Genomic DNA, 19107 nt, shown 5'->3' with positions numbered 1-19107 from the left:
ATAAAGAGTAAAAGGGAGACAAGAATTGATATTGGACCACTGGAAAATGATACTGGTGATATACTAATAGGGGACAAAGAAATGGCAGATGAACATCTGGGATACTTTGCATCAGTCTTCACTGTGGAAGACCACTATCTGTGTGCCAAAGGTCCATGTTAGGGAGCAGGAGTGAGTACTATTGCCATTACAAAGGAAAAAGTGCTAGGCAAACTCAAAGGTCTTAAGGTGGATAAGTCACCTGGACCAGATGGACTACATCCCAGAGTCCTGAGAGAGGTTACTGAAGAGATAACTGATGCATTGGTCATGGTCTTTCAAGAATCACTTCTTGATTCTGGCATGATCCCGGAGGACTAGAAAATTGCAAATGTCACTCTACTCTTTAAGAAGGGAGGAAAGCAAAAGGAAGGAAATGATAAGCCAGTTAGCTTAACCTCAGTGGTTGAGAAAGTATTGCAGGTCTATTATTAAGGATGAGGTTTGGAGGTATTTGGAGACTATTGATAAAATAAGTCAAAGTCAGCATGGTTTCTGTGAAGGGAAATCCTGCCTGACAAATCTGTTAGATTTATTTCAGGAAGTAACAAGCAGGCTGGACAAAGGAGATGCAGTGGAATTGACAACTATTTGGCAAAGTTTACGGATGATACAAAGCTAGGTAGAAGAGTAGGTAGTGCTGAGAAAGCAATGTGATTGCAGCAGGACTTAGATAAATTAGAAGAATAGGCCAAAAAGTGGCAGATGGAATAGTGTTGGAAACTGTATGATAATGCATTTTGGTGAAGGCAACAATAGTGCAGATTATTATCTAAATGGGGAAAGGTTCAAACATTACCGGTGCAGAGGGACTTGGGAGTCTTCGTGCAAGGCTCCCAGAAGGTTAATTTACAGGTTGAGTCTGTGGTAAAGAACGCAAATGCAATGTTGGTATTTATTTCAAGGGGAATAGAATATAAAAGCAAGGAGATAACGCTGAGCCTTTATAAGACACTAGTCAAGCCACACTTGGAGCACAGTCAACAGTTTTGGGCCTCATATCTCAGAAAGGATGTGTTGTCATCAGACAGAGTCCAGAAGAGCTTCATGAGGATGATTCTGGGACTGAAGGAGTTAATACAGGAGGAGCATTGGCCAGTTTTGGGCCTGTACTCACTGGAATTTAGAAGAACGTGGGAGGATTGAAACCTACTGAATATTGAAAGGTCTAGACAGGGTGGATGTGGAGAGGATAATTTCCTATGGTGGGAGTATCCAGAACTAGAGGGCACAGCATCAAAATTGAGGGGCAGCCCTTTAGAACAGAGGTGAGAAGGATTTTTTTTTAAGCCAGAGAGTAGTGAATCTGTGGAAATCTCTGCCACTGACTGTGGTGGAGGCCAAATCCGTGTGTATATTTAAGGCGGGAGTGGATATTTTCCTAATTGGTCAGGGCATCAGTGGGCATGGTGAGAAGGCAAGTGCATGGGGTTGAGTGGGATCCAGGATCAGCCATGATGGAATAGTGGAGCAGACTCGATGTGCTGAATGGTCAAATTCTGCTCCTATGTCATATGGTCTTATAGTCTTACAGTTAGGCTGCCTCTTGTTGAAGATGGCCATAGCCTGGCACCTCTTGTAGCCAGATTGTTACTTGCCAGCCCTTGCCTCAAAGTTATCTAGGTCCTGTTTCATGAAGCCATTTTCATGTTTCAATGAAACAAGATCTAGATAACTTTGAGACAAGGGTCCTGTGAGTTAAGGAGTTGACAATGGAATTGAGCATTGTGCAGTCATTAGTTAACGCCCCTATCTCTGAGCTTATGATGTTAGGAAGATACTTGTGGGCTGCCCCCAGCATAATCCTTGGACTATGTTGGTTGTTGATACAAATGACACATTTCTCTGTATGTTTCGATGTCCCTATCACAAATAAAGCTAATATTTAATCTTCAATTGATGAAGCTGCAGAAAATGAGTTAACACTGTCTTGAGGAGCCCCTGTAGTGATGTCCTGGGATTAGGGCGATTGACCTTTGACTTCAACAGCCTTTCTCTTTTGTAAAAGGTATGGTTCCAATACTGATGCCCGCATCTCACATTTACTGCACAGATTAAATGAACCAAAATCAATCACAAACCTATAGTTCTCTTCTTGCATTTGTTCAAGCTGTAGCTGAACATTAAAGTACTTGCTTGCAAGGTGTGGGTCATCAAATGCATCCATCTGGTGTATTTTCTCTGTTAGAAGGCCATTATCAGCCAACAAACTGTTTCTTTCTTCTTGTAGAGCAGAAACCTAGAAGTAGTTACATATTCTTTGACATGTTAACAATTTAACCCAAATACCTAAATCTATTTACATAGATTAATAGTCAATACGTAAATAAACAATAAAATCTCCTGAATAATTGGATTGTCTGAAGGGTCTGAGAGGCATTCACTCGGGTTTTGCTGATTAATTTCCCCAAAGTTTTTGTTTCCAGTTCTTTCCCTCTGTATTCAAGAAATTACATGGCTGTGAAGAATAGGACATTATGATGGCAAGAAGGTTTTTTGTCCATTAATATCATGTTTCCATGTAACAGTGCCTTGCATTGTTGTAATTGTGTTTACCAGATAGCTCTAACAATCACATCCATGACCGAGTCAGCCAACATATGGAAGGTGTGGGTGTGAATTACAGGTACACCCTGGGCGATTACAACAACAGCACTATTATAGCAATATAGCTCCAAGCAAAAATTTATTTGGCTAGATATACAAAGCACTATTTCCATGGACAATTATCATTAATAGTACACTTTTGAAGAAGCAAAATGGCATCTTGTGGCTTTGCCTTTTGCAATGAATCAAACAATTCCATTCAAATAAAGTGACAAAAGATCTAGTTGTTCTCTCCATTCTCTGCAATGGCAATATTCTCTTTACAAGGTAATCAATAGAACTGTTTTACAATACAATGGAATTTACTTCAACTGAAGATAGCACACTAAGTCATAATGCATTAAAAATAATTTGACGTTTCATTTCATGAAATGTTGTGTTTTATATGGAAGTCATTCAGCTTACTGTGTCGAATGAAGACCTTCACAGTTTGCTTCCAGCCATCCTCTCTGGATTTCCTTCCATTACTTTCTCCCTCCTGTGTCCGACTACCATTTAAATGCATCGAGACAAATTGTCACAACTACGCTAAGTGGTAATATGCACAAGAATTTGAACACATTGGGTAAAGAACTTCATTGAATTAATTTATCATTCATAAGTCTAGTAGAAAATTCAAACAAAGATGGGGGCTCTCCAATATTTGTTTATGTTACTATAGTTTTAATCAAGGCTAAACGTATTTAAGGAAAACAAAGGGAAGAGCAATGAATGAATCAGTGGATATGATCTTAAGGGGAAAAAAAATCATTTTAGAGGACATTATTTATTAATGTCTAATATTTTAAAAGTAACTTCTGTAATGTGGCAAATCACTGTGGACAACAAATTTGGAATCAGAAAAGGAACACCAACATAGTCAGATGGAATAACATAAAATAGGAAGCATATGTAGGTGTAGCCTATTCTGCCATTTAATAAGCTCTTTTACCCCAGAGCCTCTTTTCTGCACTATTCTTGTATTCCACAATTCCTTAAGACCTATAAACATTTTGACCTTGGTCTTCAACATATTTCTTGGGTTGAAAATTCATTGTGCTTACAGTGAAGAAATTTCTCCTCATCTCTGTCCTGAACGATAAGCCTTTACGTTGATACTGGGATCTTGGTTCTGGACACCACAACCAGGGGAAACAGTTACTTTGCATCTATTCTGTCAAGCTTAGCAAAAATTTTCAATCTTTCAAGGAGATCCCCACTTATTCTTCTCAGTTTAAGAGAGTACCAGCCTCATCTAAATTAATCTCTGATCATTTAACTTAATCTCCACGTCTCGAAACATCATTTTCCAGACAAGTACCTCATTATTTCTTCTTCCTGCATACCTAACTAGGATTCAAATATTGTTGATTTTCTTGCTTACAAGTACATGGGTGTCCCAATTATCAAGGTTTATGGCACTTTCATTATAATTTGATGAAAAAACTACAGAGGAAGTGTACAACTTTATCTTAAACTGTAACATATGAATATTGTATTTCTGAGTCGAAGCTCAATGCCCAAAGTACGTTAGAAAACTCTACACTATCCATGCTTGACTTTGTGTTATGAATATACGGCATCATGTACATCCCTATCATATGACCATACCCTAGTAGCTACAGAAGATACAGTACATATTTTGCAAATATGATACTAATGGCCAATTTGCCATTCTCTTTATATTTTTTCCTTATTCCTCTTGCCATTAGGATAAAATTAGTTTGTTTACAAAATTAAAATGAGTGGCCTTTGTGTGCTCCAATGTACAGTTCTTACATGATTCTCAGTCATATTCTTGATTTATGGCATTCATTTTTCTTGAATCATAAATAAAATAATTTTTGTGTTAAGTCATTACACTCACTAGATTTTACTGCTTTCAAACAGTTTCAAAATGACGTAATAATGAAAATCAAAAAAGAAATCCAATTGAAATGACATCTAGCAAGATTGTATTGTGCATTACAGTTAATAAAGCACAGTAAAAAAATCCAATATTAAAAAATGTAGTTTGGAAAACTTTTTATTTTAGCCAAATCACATTTTTATGTGGGCTACAATTGAATTGGTAAAGCATGATGTCATGACAGTGATTGGTGCAGCAATATCTGCTCAACATTTATTCTCATTTCTGAATGACGTGATGGACATCTGAATTTCTAAATAAGATGTGTGGAACAAAATAAGGGAAGAATATCCATTTAATAAAGAATTTCCTCCCAATTTTGGAATCTTCTTCTTTAAAAACACTGACTTTCCCCTTTCCCTGTGATTGTGTATGTGATGTGCTTAAAATCTTCTTACATTGATATTGGGAAAGATACAGGAAATGCATTAGAGGAGTTTGAATTGATATATCCCCAGTCCTCTCTCCTTCTGCACAAGGTGAAAAGAGTGTTAAGTTGACTGTGAAGAGTTTGTAGTTAACTACAGGTATATGTACTTTCAATTTATCCTCATTGCCCAGGCAGCAAAGGTCATGTTATGCATTGTCTAGTTGCATATGGATGTATTAAACACACTACCTCTAATGCATTAAATATCATAAGTAGACAAATGTTGCTTACTTAATTACCAAAGCACTTCAAAAAGTTTTTATTTTTGATTTTTGAAATTCTATTTATTAAGACATTTTAAAATAATGCAGCCTTTTTTCCCTTATCTGGAAATGTTCCCTTAAATGCTAATGGGGTCCTAGAAAGCATCCTGACATCAGAAAATGCAAGAAGAGATGTCCAGTCCAAGAATTCGATAAGTATTTACATCTTATTCTGGTGAAATGAGTGATCTGCTAAAGCTACAATCATTCACAAAGGGAGTTGTTATCAATAAGCTGCAGGTTTCCTTTCACTTTTTTCATATGAAGATGTGGGGACCAAATACTTTAGGATAGTCACCAAGACTATTAGACAGCACTTTTAGCACTCATGACCTCTGCCAGATAGAAGAAAAAGAGTAGCCAAAGTATGGAGACGTCTATGCCACATACCAGATATACTTGGAAAGTATATTAAGTATATAAAGTATATAAAAAAATATATCAACCACCCCCCCCCCTCACCCTCACTAGGTCAAAATCCTAGAATTCCCTCACTAACAGCTTTGTGAGTATACGCACACCACAAGGACAATGGCAGTTCAAGAAGTTAGCTTTCTACCACCTCTCAAAGGCAAATAGAGATAGGAAATTAAATAGTGCTCATATCTACATAGGCCATATCACTGGATTAATATATAACAAAAAATACATGGAGTTACATGGCACAGAAAGTGAACATAAGATCATCGATTCTGACCAATGATCAAGTACCCATTATATTAATCCCACACTATTTTCCTATTTTGTGTGAGGTGGTACACTTTGGAAGGACAAACTCCAAGGCAGAGTACAAAGTAAATGGCAGGATACTTGGTAGTGTGGAGGAGCAGAGGGATCTGGGGGTACCTGTCCACAAATCCCTGAAGGTTGCCTCACAGGTGGATAGGGTAGTTAAGAAAGCTTATGGGGTGTTAGCTTTCATAAGTTGAGGGACAGAGTTTAAGAGTCGAGATGTAATGATGCAGCTCTATAAAACTCTGGTTAGGCCACACTTGGAGTACTGTGTTCAATTCTGGTCGCCTCACTATAGGAAGGATGTGGCAGCATTGGAAAGGATACAGAGAAGATTTACCAGGATGCTGCCTGGTTTAGAGAGTATGCATTATGATCAGAGATTAAGGGAGCTAGGGCTTTACTCTTTGGAGAGAAGGAGGATGAGAGGAGGCATGATAGAGGTGTACAAGATAATAAGAGGAATAGATAGAGTGGATAGCCAGCGCCTCTTCTCCAGCGCACCACTGCTCAATACAAGAGGACATGGCTTTAAGGTAAAGGGTGGGAAATTCAAGGGGGATATTAGAGGAAGGTTTTTTACTCAGAGAGTGGTTGATGTGTGGAATGCACTGCCTGAGTCAGTGGGGGAGGCAGGTACACTAGTGAAGTTTAAGAGACTACTAGACAATCTAAGGTGGGGACATATGGGAGGCAGGGTTTGAGAGTCGGCACAACTTTGTGGGCCGAAGGGCCTGTACTGTGCTGTACTATTCTATGTTCTATGTTTATTCTCAAAGATCCCCATCTACCACTAACTATCATGCTAGGATAATTTACAAAGGTGAATAAAGCTACTGACCCAATTTTGGAATGTGGGCAGAAAGCAATGTACTCAGTGAAACTCTCAAAGCCACAACGAGAATGAGCTAACTCATATGAAGAGTACAAATTGCCACTGGAGCTGTGGGAGAGCAACTTCACCAGTTGTGCTACCATATCACCCACACGTAGATAACACATAAATGTTATCCAAGGTCCAGCGGGGAATATAATAAAGCATTTGTAATGCACTCACCCTTCAAGCCTCTGGACCTCTTAAAAACCATTCTGACTAAAGTTCCTCCCAAAAAATGAGTCCAATGAAATGCAAGAAAATGCAACTTTGAGGAAAACAAATTTCCGAGGTGGCTTACAGCATGAAAATGCCAGCACATTGCATGTATACATCAAAGATCAAATTTCAATCTCTTCCTCTTGGTACCTGTGATTACTCATGAAGTTAGAAAATAATACAGTGCCGCCTAAACCTTTGGTTTTGCTTCATTTCCCAAGGCCATACCAATCCTCTTCTCTTTCCTTAGTCTAATACAGATTATTGAAGCTACCATCAGATTCAGGTAGAAACTTTAAGAGGCTCCCCTTCCATCAGTAGATCAAACAAGGTGTCGGATAAATAGGAATCTATTTACTTGTTCCATCAGAACAAATAACCACTAGATTTCCACACCTCAGCCTTGTAACTCAATACTGCAATTCTGAATTTAAGATAATTAGTTACAGCAAAAACATAGCTGCACCTCATATTTCATAGTGCTATTTATAAATAGACATTAATAGTTCAGATAAGCATTTAGTTTGTACTGTACAAGGCTAAATACATTTCTGCATAAGTGTTATATGCCTTAGCAAATAAGCAATAATCAAGATTCTTCAATGTAATCCGAATGCAAATACAAATCAAAAAGTACACAAGCATTTCACTATTCTCACCAAACACTCATTTGAGGGGAAATTATTGTTTCATAGGGACACTGAGCAAGTGAAGAAGCATACTGGACCCTCTTTCCAATCTACTTTATAGGCTTTTATAAACACAAAGATAGTGAACTCAATTTTTTCTTCCTTTCACATCTTCACTCCCAGATAATCGAAGACTGACACTGGCTGAACATGCTGAGGTATGGTTGAAGCTCATTCTTCAAATGCAGATTATAAAGCAGCTTTCTGTACACTGACCTGAACATCCAATTCCTGGCACCGGTGTGCCAACTCTTTCTTCTCCACCAAAGCATCATTCAGGTCTTCCATGGCATGTTGCAGCTGAAAACATAAACGACAAATATTCCCTCACGTTTTACAAACAGGAGGGATGTATTGGGTCAACTGGTAGTCAACATTAAAACATTTAATTTTGTAATTATAAGATAGAAAAGGTTATTTCAAATCCACTTTTCTTTAATCTTTGTGCTTCTGTACCGCCTGACTGCATGCTTTTATACAACTGTGAATTTGCTCAGACTCAAAGGTAAAAGATTTCAGCCAGACCAACGTTGAACATAATTAGATTGCAATTTCTGATTTCATCAGAAGTAGAAACTTTTTGTTTTCTTATGCTTTATGCCTCCTGGTGGCTAGAAAAATATTTTTCATTTAAATTATTGCTTGCCTATTGTTCCATTAAAGTAGCAACACAAGTCTTCAGAGTGGCAATGGAGGTGTATAACATGCTTGCTTTCACTGGCTGGGAAGTCATACTGCAGCCACGTTGAACTTCGGAGAATTGTGTGCAGTTCTGATTGCACAGTACAGAAGGGATGTAGAGGCTTTGGAGAGGATGTAGAAAAGGATCACCCGATGTTGTCTATAAACTAGAACATTCATTCTGAATATATTTCTACTTCTACCTTCTTTGCAATTAGTTGCTCTGAATGAAATCCTCATTCCTTCTAATTTGTGATGCCCCTGGTGAAACAGGTAATCTGTTCCATAATTGTAATGCCTTTTAAATTCTAAAACACCATCCCTGACAGACTACTGGACTCAAATTCAAAAAGAACCACCTTGATCCTTTCTCCGTTCACTGAACAATGCAGGCCAGCCAACCTGCTTACCAAATCAAACACAGATATGCACCCTTGCTTGCTTCCCTTCCCAGTTCCCATCTTTATGGTAGTCCCATGTTTGTCAACAGTGACAATATGCCGAGTTTCTGAGAATGCCCAAATTTTCATCAATGTCACACAAGAATTATACTCAATAACTAGCACACTGGGGTCTTCCCTAACTACCTGATTGGGCCTGTACATATGAGGATCCTCTATACCACACTTGACCACAACTACACATAGCTCATCTCTAACTATTACTAATGCCCACCACAACATTCCATTTCCTTCTAATATCCTGGAAGACTTTGACTCAAAAATTTAACTTGAATATCAAAGTTAACCAATACCCAATGTCAACAGTGTCAATAACTAGCATCAATAACATCAGTAAAAGGCATGAGCCAAATTCATGCGGTGTCTCTTTTGATTAAAATTAACAACATTGACGTGGCAGAGTTCATTTGGTACATCTATGCAGAGAAGGCATTAGCAGTATCAATGCTGGAGAGGAATGTATCATTGTAAAATATTTTAATGACTAAATCTTGATTATCTGAATTCATCCAAAATTATTTCAAGAAATTAAAGATGTGGACTCAGTGGCTACCTTATCAGTACACCAATATCAAATCAGCCAATCATATGGCAGCAACTCAATGCATAAAAGCATCAGAGATGGTCAAGAGGTTTAATTGTTCAGACCAAACAACAGAATGGGAAAGAAATGTATTCTAAGTGAATTTGACTGTGGAATGACTGTGCTGCCGATTCTTTGGGCAAAAACATCTCATTAATGAGAGAGGTCAGAAGAGAATGGCCAGGCTGGTTCAAGCTGACAGGAAGGTGACAGTAGTTCATAAAACCACTTGTTACAATAGGAGTGTGCAGAAGAGCATCTCTGAACACACAACATGCCGAAATTTGAAGTAGATGGGCTACAGCAGCAGAAGACCATAAACATACATTCAGTGGTCACTTTATTCGGTGCCTCCTTCACCTAATGAAGTGACCACTGAGTAACGTACATGTAGAATCTCTGCTCCACCTTCGTCTCTGCATTACTATTCTGTCCTTGTTGGAATTTCACCTGCACCCCCACCCTTCCCCATGCTATAGATCTTCTCCTTTGCCAAAAACCAAGTTTCTTTTACTTGTCCCTCTCCTACCCAAATTTTATCACTCACATCTAACTGCCAGTCTTTATGATGCACTAACAAATTTGCTCTTTATTAAAAAATTGTTACAGGAATTCAAGTCATCCAATTTAATGACTGCTTGCTGAAATCTTTTGGTCAGTCAGTGCAGTTCTGCTTTCTAACATTTCATGGGTAAATTAAAACACTTACTTTCAAAAAAAGCTTAGTGCTGTCTATTATTTTGAGTCCACATGCCTGAGAATAGAGCTGATTATAGTGATTAAAAATAGAGTTTTACTTAACTTTAAAAATATACTATTGTTTAAGTTTTAAAGGAATGGCTTAAACCCAGATTTGTTAGAATAAATTCTGGACGTAATAATCAAATGTAAGCAAAGTAAAATGTGATCATATTTTCTAATTACCCGTTGTTCCAAGTCTCCAGATGCTTCACCATATATTCCTGGCAGTTCTTTACTCATGAGCTGCAATGCAAAACAGACCAGTCAATATACTGGTGCCCTTCATTGTGGGCACTAGTCTCCTCACCATCCAGGTGATGCCTCAAGAAGGTGGCATCCATTTTTGGAGACCATTAACATGCTCTCTTCTCATTATTGCCATCGGGAAGAAACCTTAAGACACACACTCAATGTCTTAGGAAGAGCTTCTTCCCCTCCGCCACCAGATTTCTGAATGTTCTATTAGATTAGATTAGATTAGATTCAACTTTAAACAACAGGAATTCTGCAGATGCTGGAAATTCAAGCAACACACATAAAAGTTGCTGGTGAACGCAGCAGGCCAGGCAGCATCTCTAGGAAGAGGTGCAGTCGACGTTTCAGGCCGAGACCCTTCGTCAGGACTAACTGAAGGAAGAGTGAGTAAGGGATTTGAAAGTTGGAGGGGGAGGGGGAGCAGTGAGTAAGGGATTTGAAAGTTGGAGGCTTACTCACTTTTCCTTCAGTTAGGCCTGACGAAGGGTCTCGGCCTGAAACGTCAACTGCACCTCTTCCTAGAGATGCTGCCTGGCCTGCTGCGTTCACCAGCAACTTTTATGTGTGTTGCTAGATTCAACTTTATTGTCATTGTGCCGAGGACAGATACAAAGCTAATGAAATACAATTAGCATCTGACTAGAAGTGCAAAAGAATAGTATTATTTACAAAATAACTGCCAATAAAAAAGTAAGTGCTACAGCACACAAGTATAAAAGTACTGAGACAGTCTAACATGGGTGCAATACTGCTTAGCGCTGTGATGTGAGGTTCAGCAGGGTCACAGCCTCAGGAAAGAATCTCTTCCTGTGCCTGCTGGTGCGGGAGCGGAGGCTCCTGTAGCACCTACCGGATGGGAGGAGATAAAAAGTCCATGGTTGGGGTGAGATGCATCCCTGATAATGCTTTTCAACCTGCCCAGGCAGTGTTTATGGTAGATGTTCTCAATGGTGGGCAATTGGGTGCCAATAATCCACTGGGCAGTTTTCACCAGCCGCTGGAGTGCGTTGCAGTCCGATATGGGACAATTGCCATACCACACTGAGATGCAGTTGGTGAGTATGCTCTCAATGGTACAGCGGTAAAAGTCCGTCAGTATCCTGGGACAGAGGTGAGCTTTCTTGATGCGCCGCAGGAAATAAAGGCGCTGTTGTGCCTTTTTGATCAGGATGGAGGAGTTCAGGGACCAGGTGAGATCATCAGAAATGTGGACACCAAGGAGTTTGAAGCTTGATACCCGCTCCACCACAGCTCCGGTGATGTAGATGGGGACATGAGAGCGGCTCCTAGCATGCCTGAAGTCCACAATAATCTCTTTGGTCTTCTGGGTGTTAAGGGCCAGGACGTTATTGGCACACCACACGGCCAGGTGCTGGACCTAGCCCCTGTAGGCTGTCTCGTCATCCCCTCTGATCAGGCCAATCACCATGGTGTCGTCTGCGAACCTGATTATGGAGTTAGAACGGTGTACAGGGATGCAGTCATAGGTATGAACCCTGCCGCACTGTTTTGCTGTCTGCTTACACTTTTTTTCCCCCAAATAAAAGAGTTTTCTTGGAAGTGTAGCTCAAAGGACTGGAAGGGCTTGTTCCATGATGCATCTCTAACTAAGTAATATATTCCTTAGTGTAAATTAGAGTTTTTTTAATGTATTGCACTATACTGCTGCCACTAAACAACAAATTTCATGACATATGTCAGTGATAATAAACCTGATTCTATGTTATAATATGAAAAATTAATAGTTCTCTTGGCAATAGCAGATAACATAAATACCAAGTACAGTACATAGCAATACAGAAAGTGCTCTGTGGCTCCAGGAACATCAACAATTATGAGGGACTTCGAATTTGCTGTGGCTGGCAGCAAAGACTGCAGGAATTTCTGAAGATGATGGGAAAGAGAACAACGTTTTCATTATGGACGATTTGAGATGTGATAGCTGTTGCAGCGCTAGTTATTCTTATCCTCATCAGCTAATTTAGAGCATGCTAATTAATCTAGATGTAAATATGACAGTCAATATCAAGTCATCGAAGCACACAACAGGCATGCCAATTTAGAGGTCCAAATATCTGATTTAAAAAACCTGCATCTGTTCCAATTACAGATGGAAGCAATTTTTTAATTGAGTTTATGCATCTCATTGGTTTGTTTATTGAGGCAAAAATTTACCAAACGTCAATTATTTTCCCATGGTACACATCAATATTAGTAGCTTTCTTGAATCTTTAGTAATTTTTTTTTAAAAGAAACATGCTTACAGAAGTTTCAAATGGTTATTCTTTTTTTTAAAAACCTATCTTGGTATCTACATCAGCACTGATAATATTTCACATATGGATTCACCTTTTTACATTTCAAGAATGCAATGTCCAAGAAAACTGAAAAAGCATCTTTTGCTTAATCTCCATTCTGGATGCTCTTTCACTATATTATGTGTTTTCTGATACAGTATTTTCGGCATTTTGTGATGTGCATTTTTATACTATAGTTAACAAAACACAAACAAAATGCTGGAGAAACTCAGCAGGCCAGGCAGCATCTATGGAAATGAATAAAGAGTCAATCAACAGGAATTCTGCAGATGCTGGAAATTCAAGCAACACACATCAAAGTTGCTGGTGAACGCAGCAGGCCAGGCAGCATCTATAGGAAGAGGCGCAGTCGACGTTTCAGGCCGAGACCCTTCGTCAGGACTAACTGAAGGAAGAGTGAGTAAGGGATTTGAAAGTGGGAGGGGGAGGGGGAGATGCAAAATGATAGGAGAAGACAGGAGGGGGAGGGATAGAGCCAAGAGCTGGACAGGTGATAGGCAAAAGGGATACGAGAGGATCATGGGACAGGAGGTCCGGGAAGAAAGGCAAGGGGGGGGGACCCAGAGGATGGGCAAGGGGTACATTCAGAGGGACAGAGGGAGAAAAAGGAGAGTTAGAGAAGAATGTGTACATAAAAATAAGTAACAGATGGGGTACGAGGGGGAGGTGGGGCATTAGCAGAAGTTAGAGAAGTCGATGTTCATGCCATCAGGTTGGAGGCTACCCAGACGGAATATAAGGTGTTGTTCCTCCAACCTGAGTGTGGCTTCATCTTTACAGTAGAGGAGGCCGTGGATAGACATGTCAGAATGGGAATGGGATGTGGAATTAAAATGAGTGGCCACTGGGAGATCCTGCTTTCTCTGGCGGTGTTCAGCAAAGCTGTCTCCCAGTCTGCGTCGGGTCTCGCCAATATATAAAAGGCCACATCGGGAGCACCGGACGCAGTATATCACCCCAGCCGACTCACAGGTGAAGTGTCGCCTCACCTGGAAGGACTGTTTGGGGCCCTGAATGGTGGTAAGGGAGGAAGTGTAAGGGCATGTGTAGCACTTGTTCCGCTTACACAGATAAGTGCCAGGAGGGAGATCAGTGGGGAGGGATGGGGGGGACGAATGGACAAGGGAGTCACGTAGGGAGCGATCCCAGCGGAAAGCCCGGGGGGGGGGGAGGGAAAAAAAACTCAGGTTGGAGGAACAACACCTTATATTCTGTCTGGGTAGCCTCCAACCTGATGGCATGAACATCGACTTCTCTAACTTCCGCTAATGCCCCATCTCCCCCTCGTAACCCATCTGTTACTTATTTTTATACACACATTCTTTCTCTCACTCTCCTTTTTCTCCCTCTATCCCTTTGAATATACCCCTTGCCCATCCTCTGGGCTCCCCCCCACCCTTGTCTTTCTTCCCAGACCTCCTGTTCCATGATCCTCTCGTATCCCTTTTGCCTATCACCTGTCCAGCTCTTGGCTCCATCCCTCCCCCTCCTGTCTTCTCCTATCATTTTGCATCTCCCCCTCCCCTTCCCACTTTCAAATCCCTTACTCACTCTTCCTTCAGTTAGTCCTGACGAAGTGTCTCGGCCTGAAACATCGACTACACCTCTTCCTAGAGATGTTGCCTGGCCTGCTGCGTTCACCAGCAACTTTGATGTGTGTTGAATAAGCAGTCAATGTTTTGAGCCGAGACCCTTCTTCAGGACTGGAAAGTAAGGTGATAGGTGAAGCCAGGTAGGTAGGAAAGTTGAAAGACTGGAGAGGAAGGAATCTGATAGGAGAGGAAAGTTGTCCATAGGAGAAAGCGAGGGAGGAGGAGACCCAGTGGGAGATGATAGACCAGTGGGAAGAGGTAAGAGACCAGAGTGGGGAATAGAAGAGGACAGGGAGATGGATATTATTTTTTACTGGAAGGAGAAATCAATATTCAAGCCACCAGGTTAGAGACTACCCAGACAGAATATAATGTGTGGCTCCTCCACCCTGAGGTGGCCTCATCTTGGCACATGTCAAAATGGGAATGGGAATCGGAATTAATATATTTGGCCATCGGGAAGTTCTGTTTTTTGCAATGAAGCGGAGAAGTTCGATGAAGCAGTCCCTCAATTTACAACAGGTCTCACTAGTGTAGAGGAAGCCACATCACGAGCACCAGACTCAATATTAACAACCCTAGCAGATACACAGGTGAAGTGTTGTCTCACCTGGAAGAACTACTTTTGGGGCCCTGAAAGGAGGTGAGGGAGGGGTTGAATGGGTTGGTGTAGCACTTAGGCCACTTGCAGGGATAAGTGCCGAGAAAACGATCAGTGGGGAGAGGAAAATGGACAAGAGAATCACTGAGGGAACAATCCCTGTGGAAGTGTGGGGGGAGTGTGGATTTAAGATATGTTTGATAGTAGGGTCCCTTTGGGGATGGTTGATGTTACAGAGGATGATGGGAGGCTCATGAGGTGGCAGGTCATGACAAGAGAAACTCTATCATTGTTCGGAAAGTGGGAAGATGGGGTGAGCACAGATGTTCGAGAAGTGGAGGAAATGTAGTTGCGAGCAGCATCAATGATGGTGGAAGGGCAACCCCATTCTCTGCAGGAGGAGGATATCTCTGATGTCCTGAAATGGAAAGCTGCATCCTGGGAACAGATGTGGCAGAGGTGAAGGAAATGAGAAAAGAGAATATCACTTTTACAGGAGACAGGGTGGGGAGAGGTAGTCAAGATAACGGTGGGAATTGGCAGGTCTGTAAAAGATGTTGGTCGACAGTTTGTCTCCAGAAATGGAAACAGAGAGATCGAGAAAGGGGAGGGAGATGGTAGAAATGGTCAATGGTAACAGAAATATACTGTATGCAGAATATTCTTCCATTGTTATTCTTTTTCCAAATGTGGCCACCATTGATACAGATAGTATTAATAATGCTGCACCAGCTAAGTACTTCACTAAGGCACCTTAGGAATCAAGCACACTGACATGGGGCTGGAGTCACAAATAGTTTCAATAAGTTAAGGACAGGTTCCAAGTTAGATCTTGTCATTCTATCCTGATCACCCTCAGCTATGAAAGGTTATAACATTCAAAAAACTGTTGCCTACACTAAAATCATGATACACTTAGATCTGTGTTTCCTTACTTCTTGAATGGCGGTCATCACATTATGTTGCACAGACTCTTCCAGCGTCATTATGATCTGGATGTGCTCTGCAATTAGAAGTTAAATATATTAAAGTATCACAATTAAAAATGTATTTCTTAAATCTTTATCGTTCACTCATGGAGTTTTAAAAATAATTCTATTTGTACCGTGTATTTAAAAATCTGAAGACAGCCAATGAGAGTAGGGCAGACAATGTAGTCTAAATGGACTTTAGTAGAGCATTATCAGGATCTTTTGAGGTCGGGTTTTCCAGAAGATTAAGTCACATGAAATTCATGGTGAATTAGTAAAATGGATAAAAATTGGTTATAAACAATAGAAGATAGTGGCGGAATGGTGTTTTATTGATCTGTAGACCTGCGATCAGGTGACTTATCAGGACTTCTGCTATTTGCAATACATATAATAACTTGCAGAAGTTATTTACAGATCAGCTGAAAAATGGTGGAGCTTTGTGTGTATAAGGATACAGTAAGCTACAGATCAGTTTAGATATTTGGGCAGAGAAAAGGCAGCTGAAGTTTAATCTGGAGAAGTGGGATGTCAAATGTAAGAGGAAGTTATACAGTACATGGCAGGACCCTTAGGAGCCTGATGCACAGAAAGATTATGAGGTACAAGTGTATAGGTCTCTGAAGGTGGCACATGCAGATAGAGTGGCAAAGAAGGCATACTGGATCTTTGCCTTCTTCAGCTGGGGTACTGCATATAAAAGTTAGCAAATCTTGTTACCGCTGTATAAAACTTTGGTTGTCCTACATTTGGACTATTACGTTCAGTTCTGGGGGCCAAAGTGCAGGAAGGATGTGGAGGCATTGGAGAAGGTGCAGAAGAGGTTCTACAAGATACTGGCTTGGGTTGAGTTGAGCTACAAGGAGAGGTTGGACAAACATAAATTGTTATTCCTGGAGGATTGGAGATTGAAAGCAAAGCTAATCAGAGAAATTAACATAATGAGAGGCACAGATAATCAGGGTAATTCTCCCAGGGTAGAAATATCAAACACTAGAGCACATTGGTTCCAAAGGTGAGCGGGGGCAAGTTTAAAGGAGATAAATACATATGTGAGGAAGTGTTTTTTTAATATAAACTTGAGTGTGGTAAGTGCCAGAAGAAATGGTAGAAGCAGATACCATACCAACATTTAAGAGGCAGTTGGACATACATATCACAAGGAAAGAGGGATATGGGTCATACATAGGCAGATGTATTAGTTACACTGGCACAGATGTGATGGGGCTGGGAGGGAACGTCGAGGAAGGGAGTGGGGCAAAGGGCCTGTTTCTATGCTGTGCTGCTCTATGTTTTCTGTTGGATGTCAAAAAGGTGATGTCCAGACATCTGGTGCAGCTTCAACTCCCAGTTTGCATTAAAACAACAGTTATCAGCTGACACGCTAGGAATAAGTTCTCTCAGGCGGGAAGAGTATTCAATAGCTACTGTAGCAACTATGCACATGCTGTATAAACAACATCACTTCATTTATGATGTTCCCACTGTCTAGTTGCCAGAACTATCTGAGCTTACACTAAAAGGTACTGGCAGAGTTAAGGATGGATGATTTTCCTAAAAATCATATCTCAGCATTAATCAATTTCTTCAGGAGTTGGGCAGATGATTTAATGTGAAATGTCCTTTTTTCTAAAAAAACAATACAGCCCTAAAGGAGCACATACAACTGATTGCAATGCTCTGACAAAACAAAATTATAAATTTTCAATACACGTACCCTCCTTCCTCTCACAGTTTACTGCACACCCCAAAATCAGTTGGAGCAATCTGCCGAGTTCCACTACATCAACATGATCTACAATCAGACTCAAATCTGGGTGAAGAGATTCTGCGATCTGTTGGGCGAGTACCTGCAAATTGTTTTCAATTACTAACAGTGTAGCTGTTAGACATGTCATTTCTTGTACAAGTGAAACAAATAATTCTCAAACGTCTATCAACTATTTAATTGACATCAAACATTTGAACTTTAAATGTTCAAGATTGTGCTACCGAACGCGTGCAACAGCCCACTGGTAATTCAAAAGGCAATAAATTCCACTAATACTAATATCACCTTTTATGAAGTAAATTGTGGTAAATTATCGCCACAATGAAGCGGCGAGCAAAAGCGAATCGAATTTGAGGGATGAACGGTCCTGGTATGTTGCAGAATTGATGCAGATGGAGTGAGCCATTCGGAGCGGAAAAGCCAAGGTAGCGAAGTTTTGATTCCCGTGGACCGGGCGTGAGGTTGGATCGCTCTGGGTGCTGAGCCGATCTGGAGGAATTAAGAGGGGCTTCGGGCTAGGCAGAAAAATCTGGGCCCAGAGTGATTCACTGGATGGTGTGTTCTAGGCCTGGAAGGTGTGTTTATGGCAGTGGTCACTGGGTCCTGGTGCAAAGTATGATACGGTGTTTGGACTATCTAAATGATACACTGGAAAGACAGGGATTGGAGGCAGGAGCAGATTTCATTCGCTCTCCTGTGAATGTTCATTCCTCTCTCCCTGGCTAAGGACAGGCTATGAAAACTACCCCCCCCCCCCCCCCCAGCTGCCGTGCTCTATGCCCACTAATATGATGGACTCATACCGAGGCTTTGGGCCTACTTCAGGCTGCTCTGGGGTTCAGATCTAAGGAGTCAGTGTAGTTCAGAATGCAGTTGCTCAGTTCTATTGTCTGCATGGTGTGTGTTCTTTTTCACTTTTTCTGCGCATCGGGTGTTGGTCTTTATTTTTAAATTGTCTTCTTTTGGGTTGTATAATGTATGCATTCTTTGATAATAAATTTACTTTGAAATCTTGAACAGATGAATCTCAGTCCATTTGCAAATATACTATTGAAAAGAGAATGAGACCATCCAGATCTTTAAAATACAGATTTAATTTGCAAACCTGTGCTAAATTAGTTGAATTTAGAAATCAAAACAGCAGAGTATTAAAATAACTTCATTAAGTTGTTAATGAAGTAGTAGTGGCTAAATGGAAGTTATGCATGTATGAACATTTGGAGAATATGATTAGGTTCAGCAGAAATGGCTCCTACATTTGAATGTAATCTGTTAACATTTACAGTTTAGACTCCAGATGAAGAACAGTCATGTAAACAGAAAATCCCCTCAAAGTATTCAAACCTTTGCCTTTAGAAAATCAAGGATGAAAATAGCATTTTAAAAAGTAGT

At 40.5% G+C, this 19107-nt stretch overlaps 1 protein-coding gene across 1 annotated transcript in view; it reads right to left on the bottom strand.

Annotated features, from left to right (window-relative positions):
• Positions 1–19107, bottom strand: part of hook1 (hook microtubule-tethering protein 1) — a 93795-nt gene that overhangs the window by 53279 nt on the left and 21409 nt on the right. The window contains exons 5-9 of the mRNA XM_063064276.1: positions 17662–17794; positions 15909–15976; positions 10391–10450; positions 7958–8041; positions 2121–2278 (exon numbers count right to left, since the gene is read on the bottom strand). Of these exons, the coding sequence (XP_062920346.1) occupies positions 2121–2278; positions 7958–8041; positions 10391–10450; positions 15909–15976; positions 17662–17794 (503 nt within the window). The remainder of the gene's footprint in view (positions 1–2120; positions 2279–7957; positions 8042–10390; positions 10451–15908; positions 15977–17661; positions 17795–19107) is intronic.

Source organism: Mobula hypostoma, chromosome 12, assembly GCF_963921235.1.
Source record: "Mobula hypostoma chromosome 12, sMobHyp1.1, whole genome shotgun sequence".
Taxonomy (NCBI): Eukaryota; Metazoa; Chordata; class Chondrichthyes; order Myliobatiformes; family Myliobatidae; genus Mobula; species Mobula hypostoma.
This window is presented reverse-complemented; position numbering and strand designations above follow the sequence as displayed.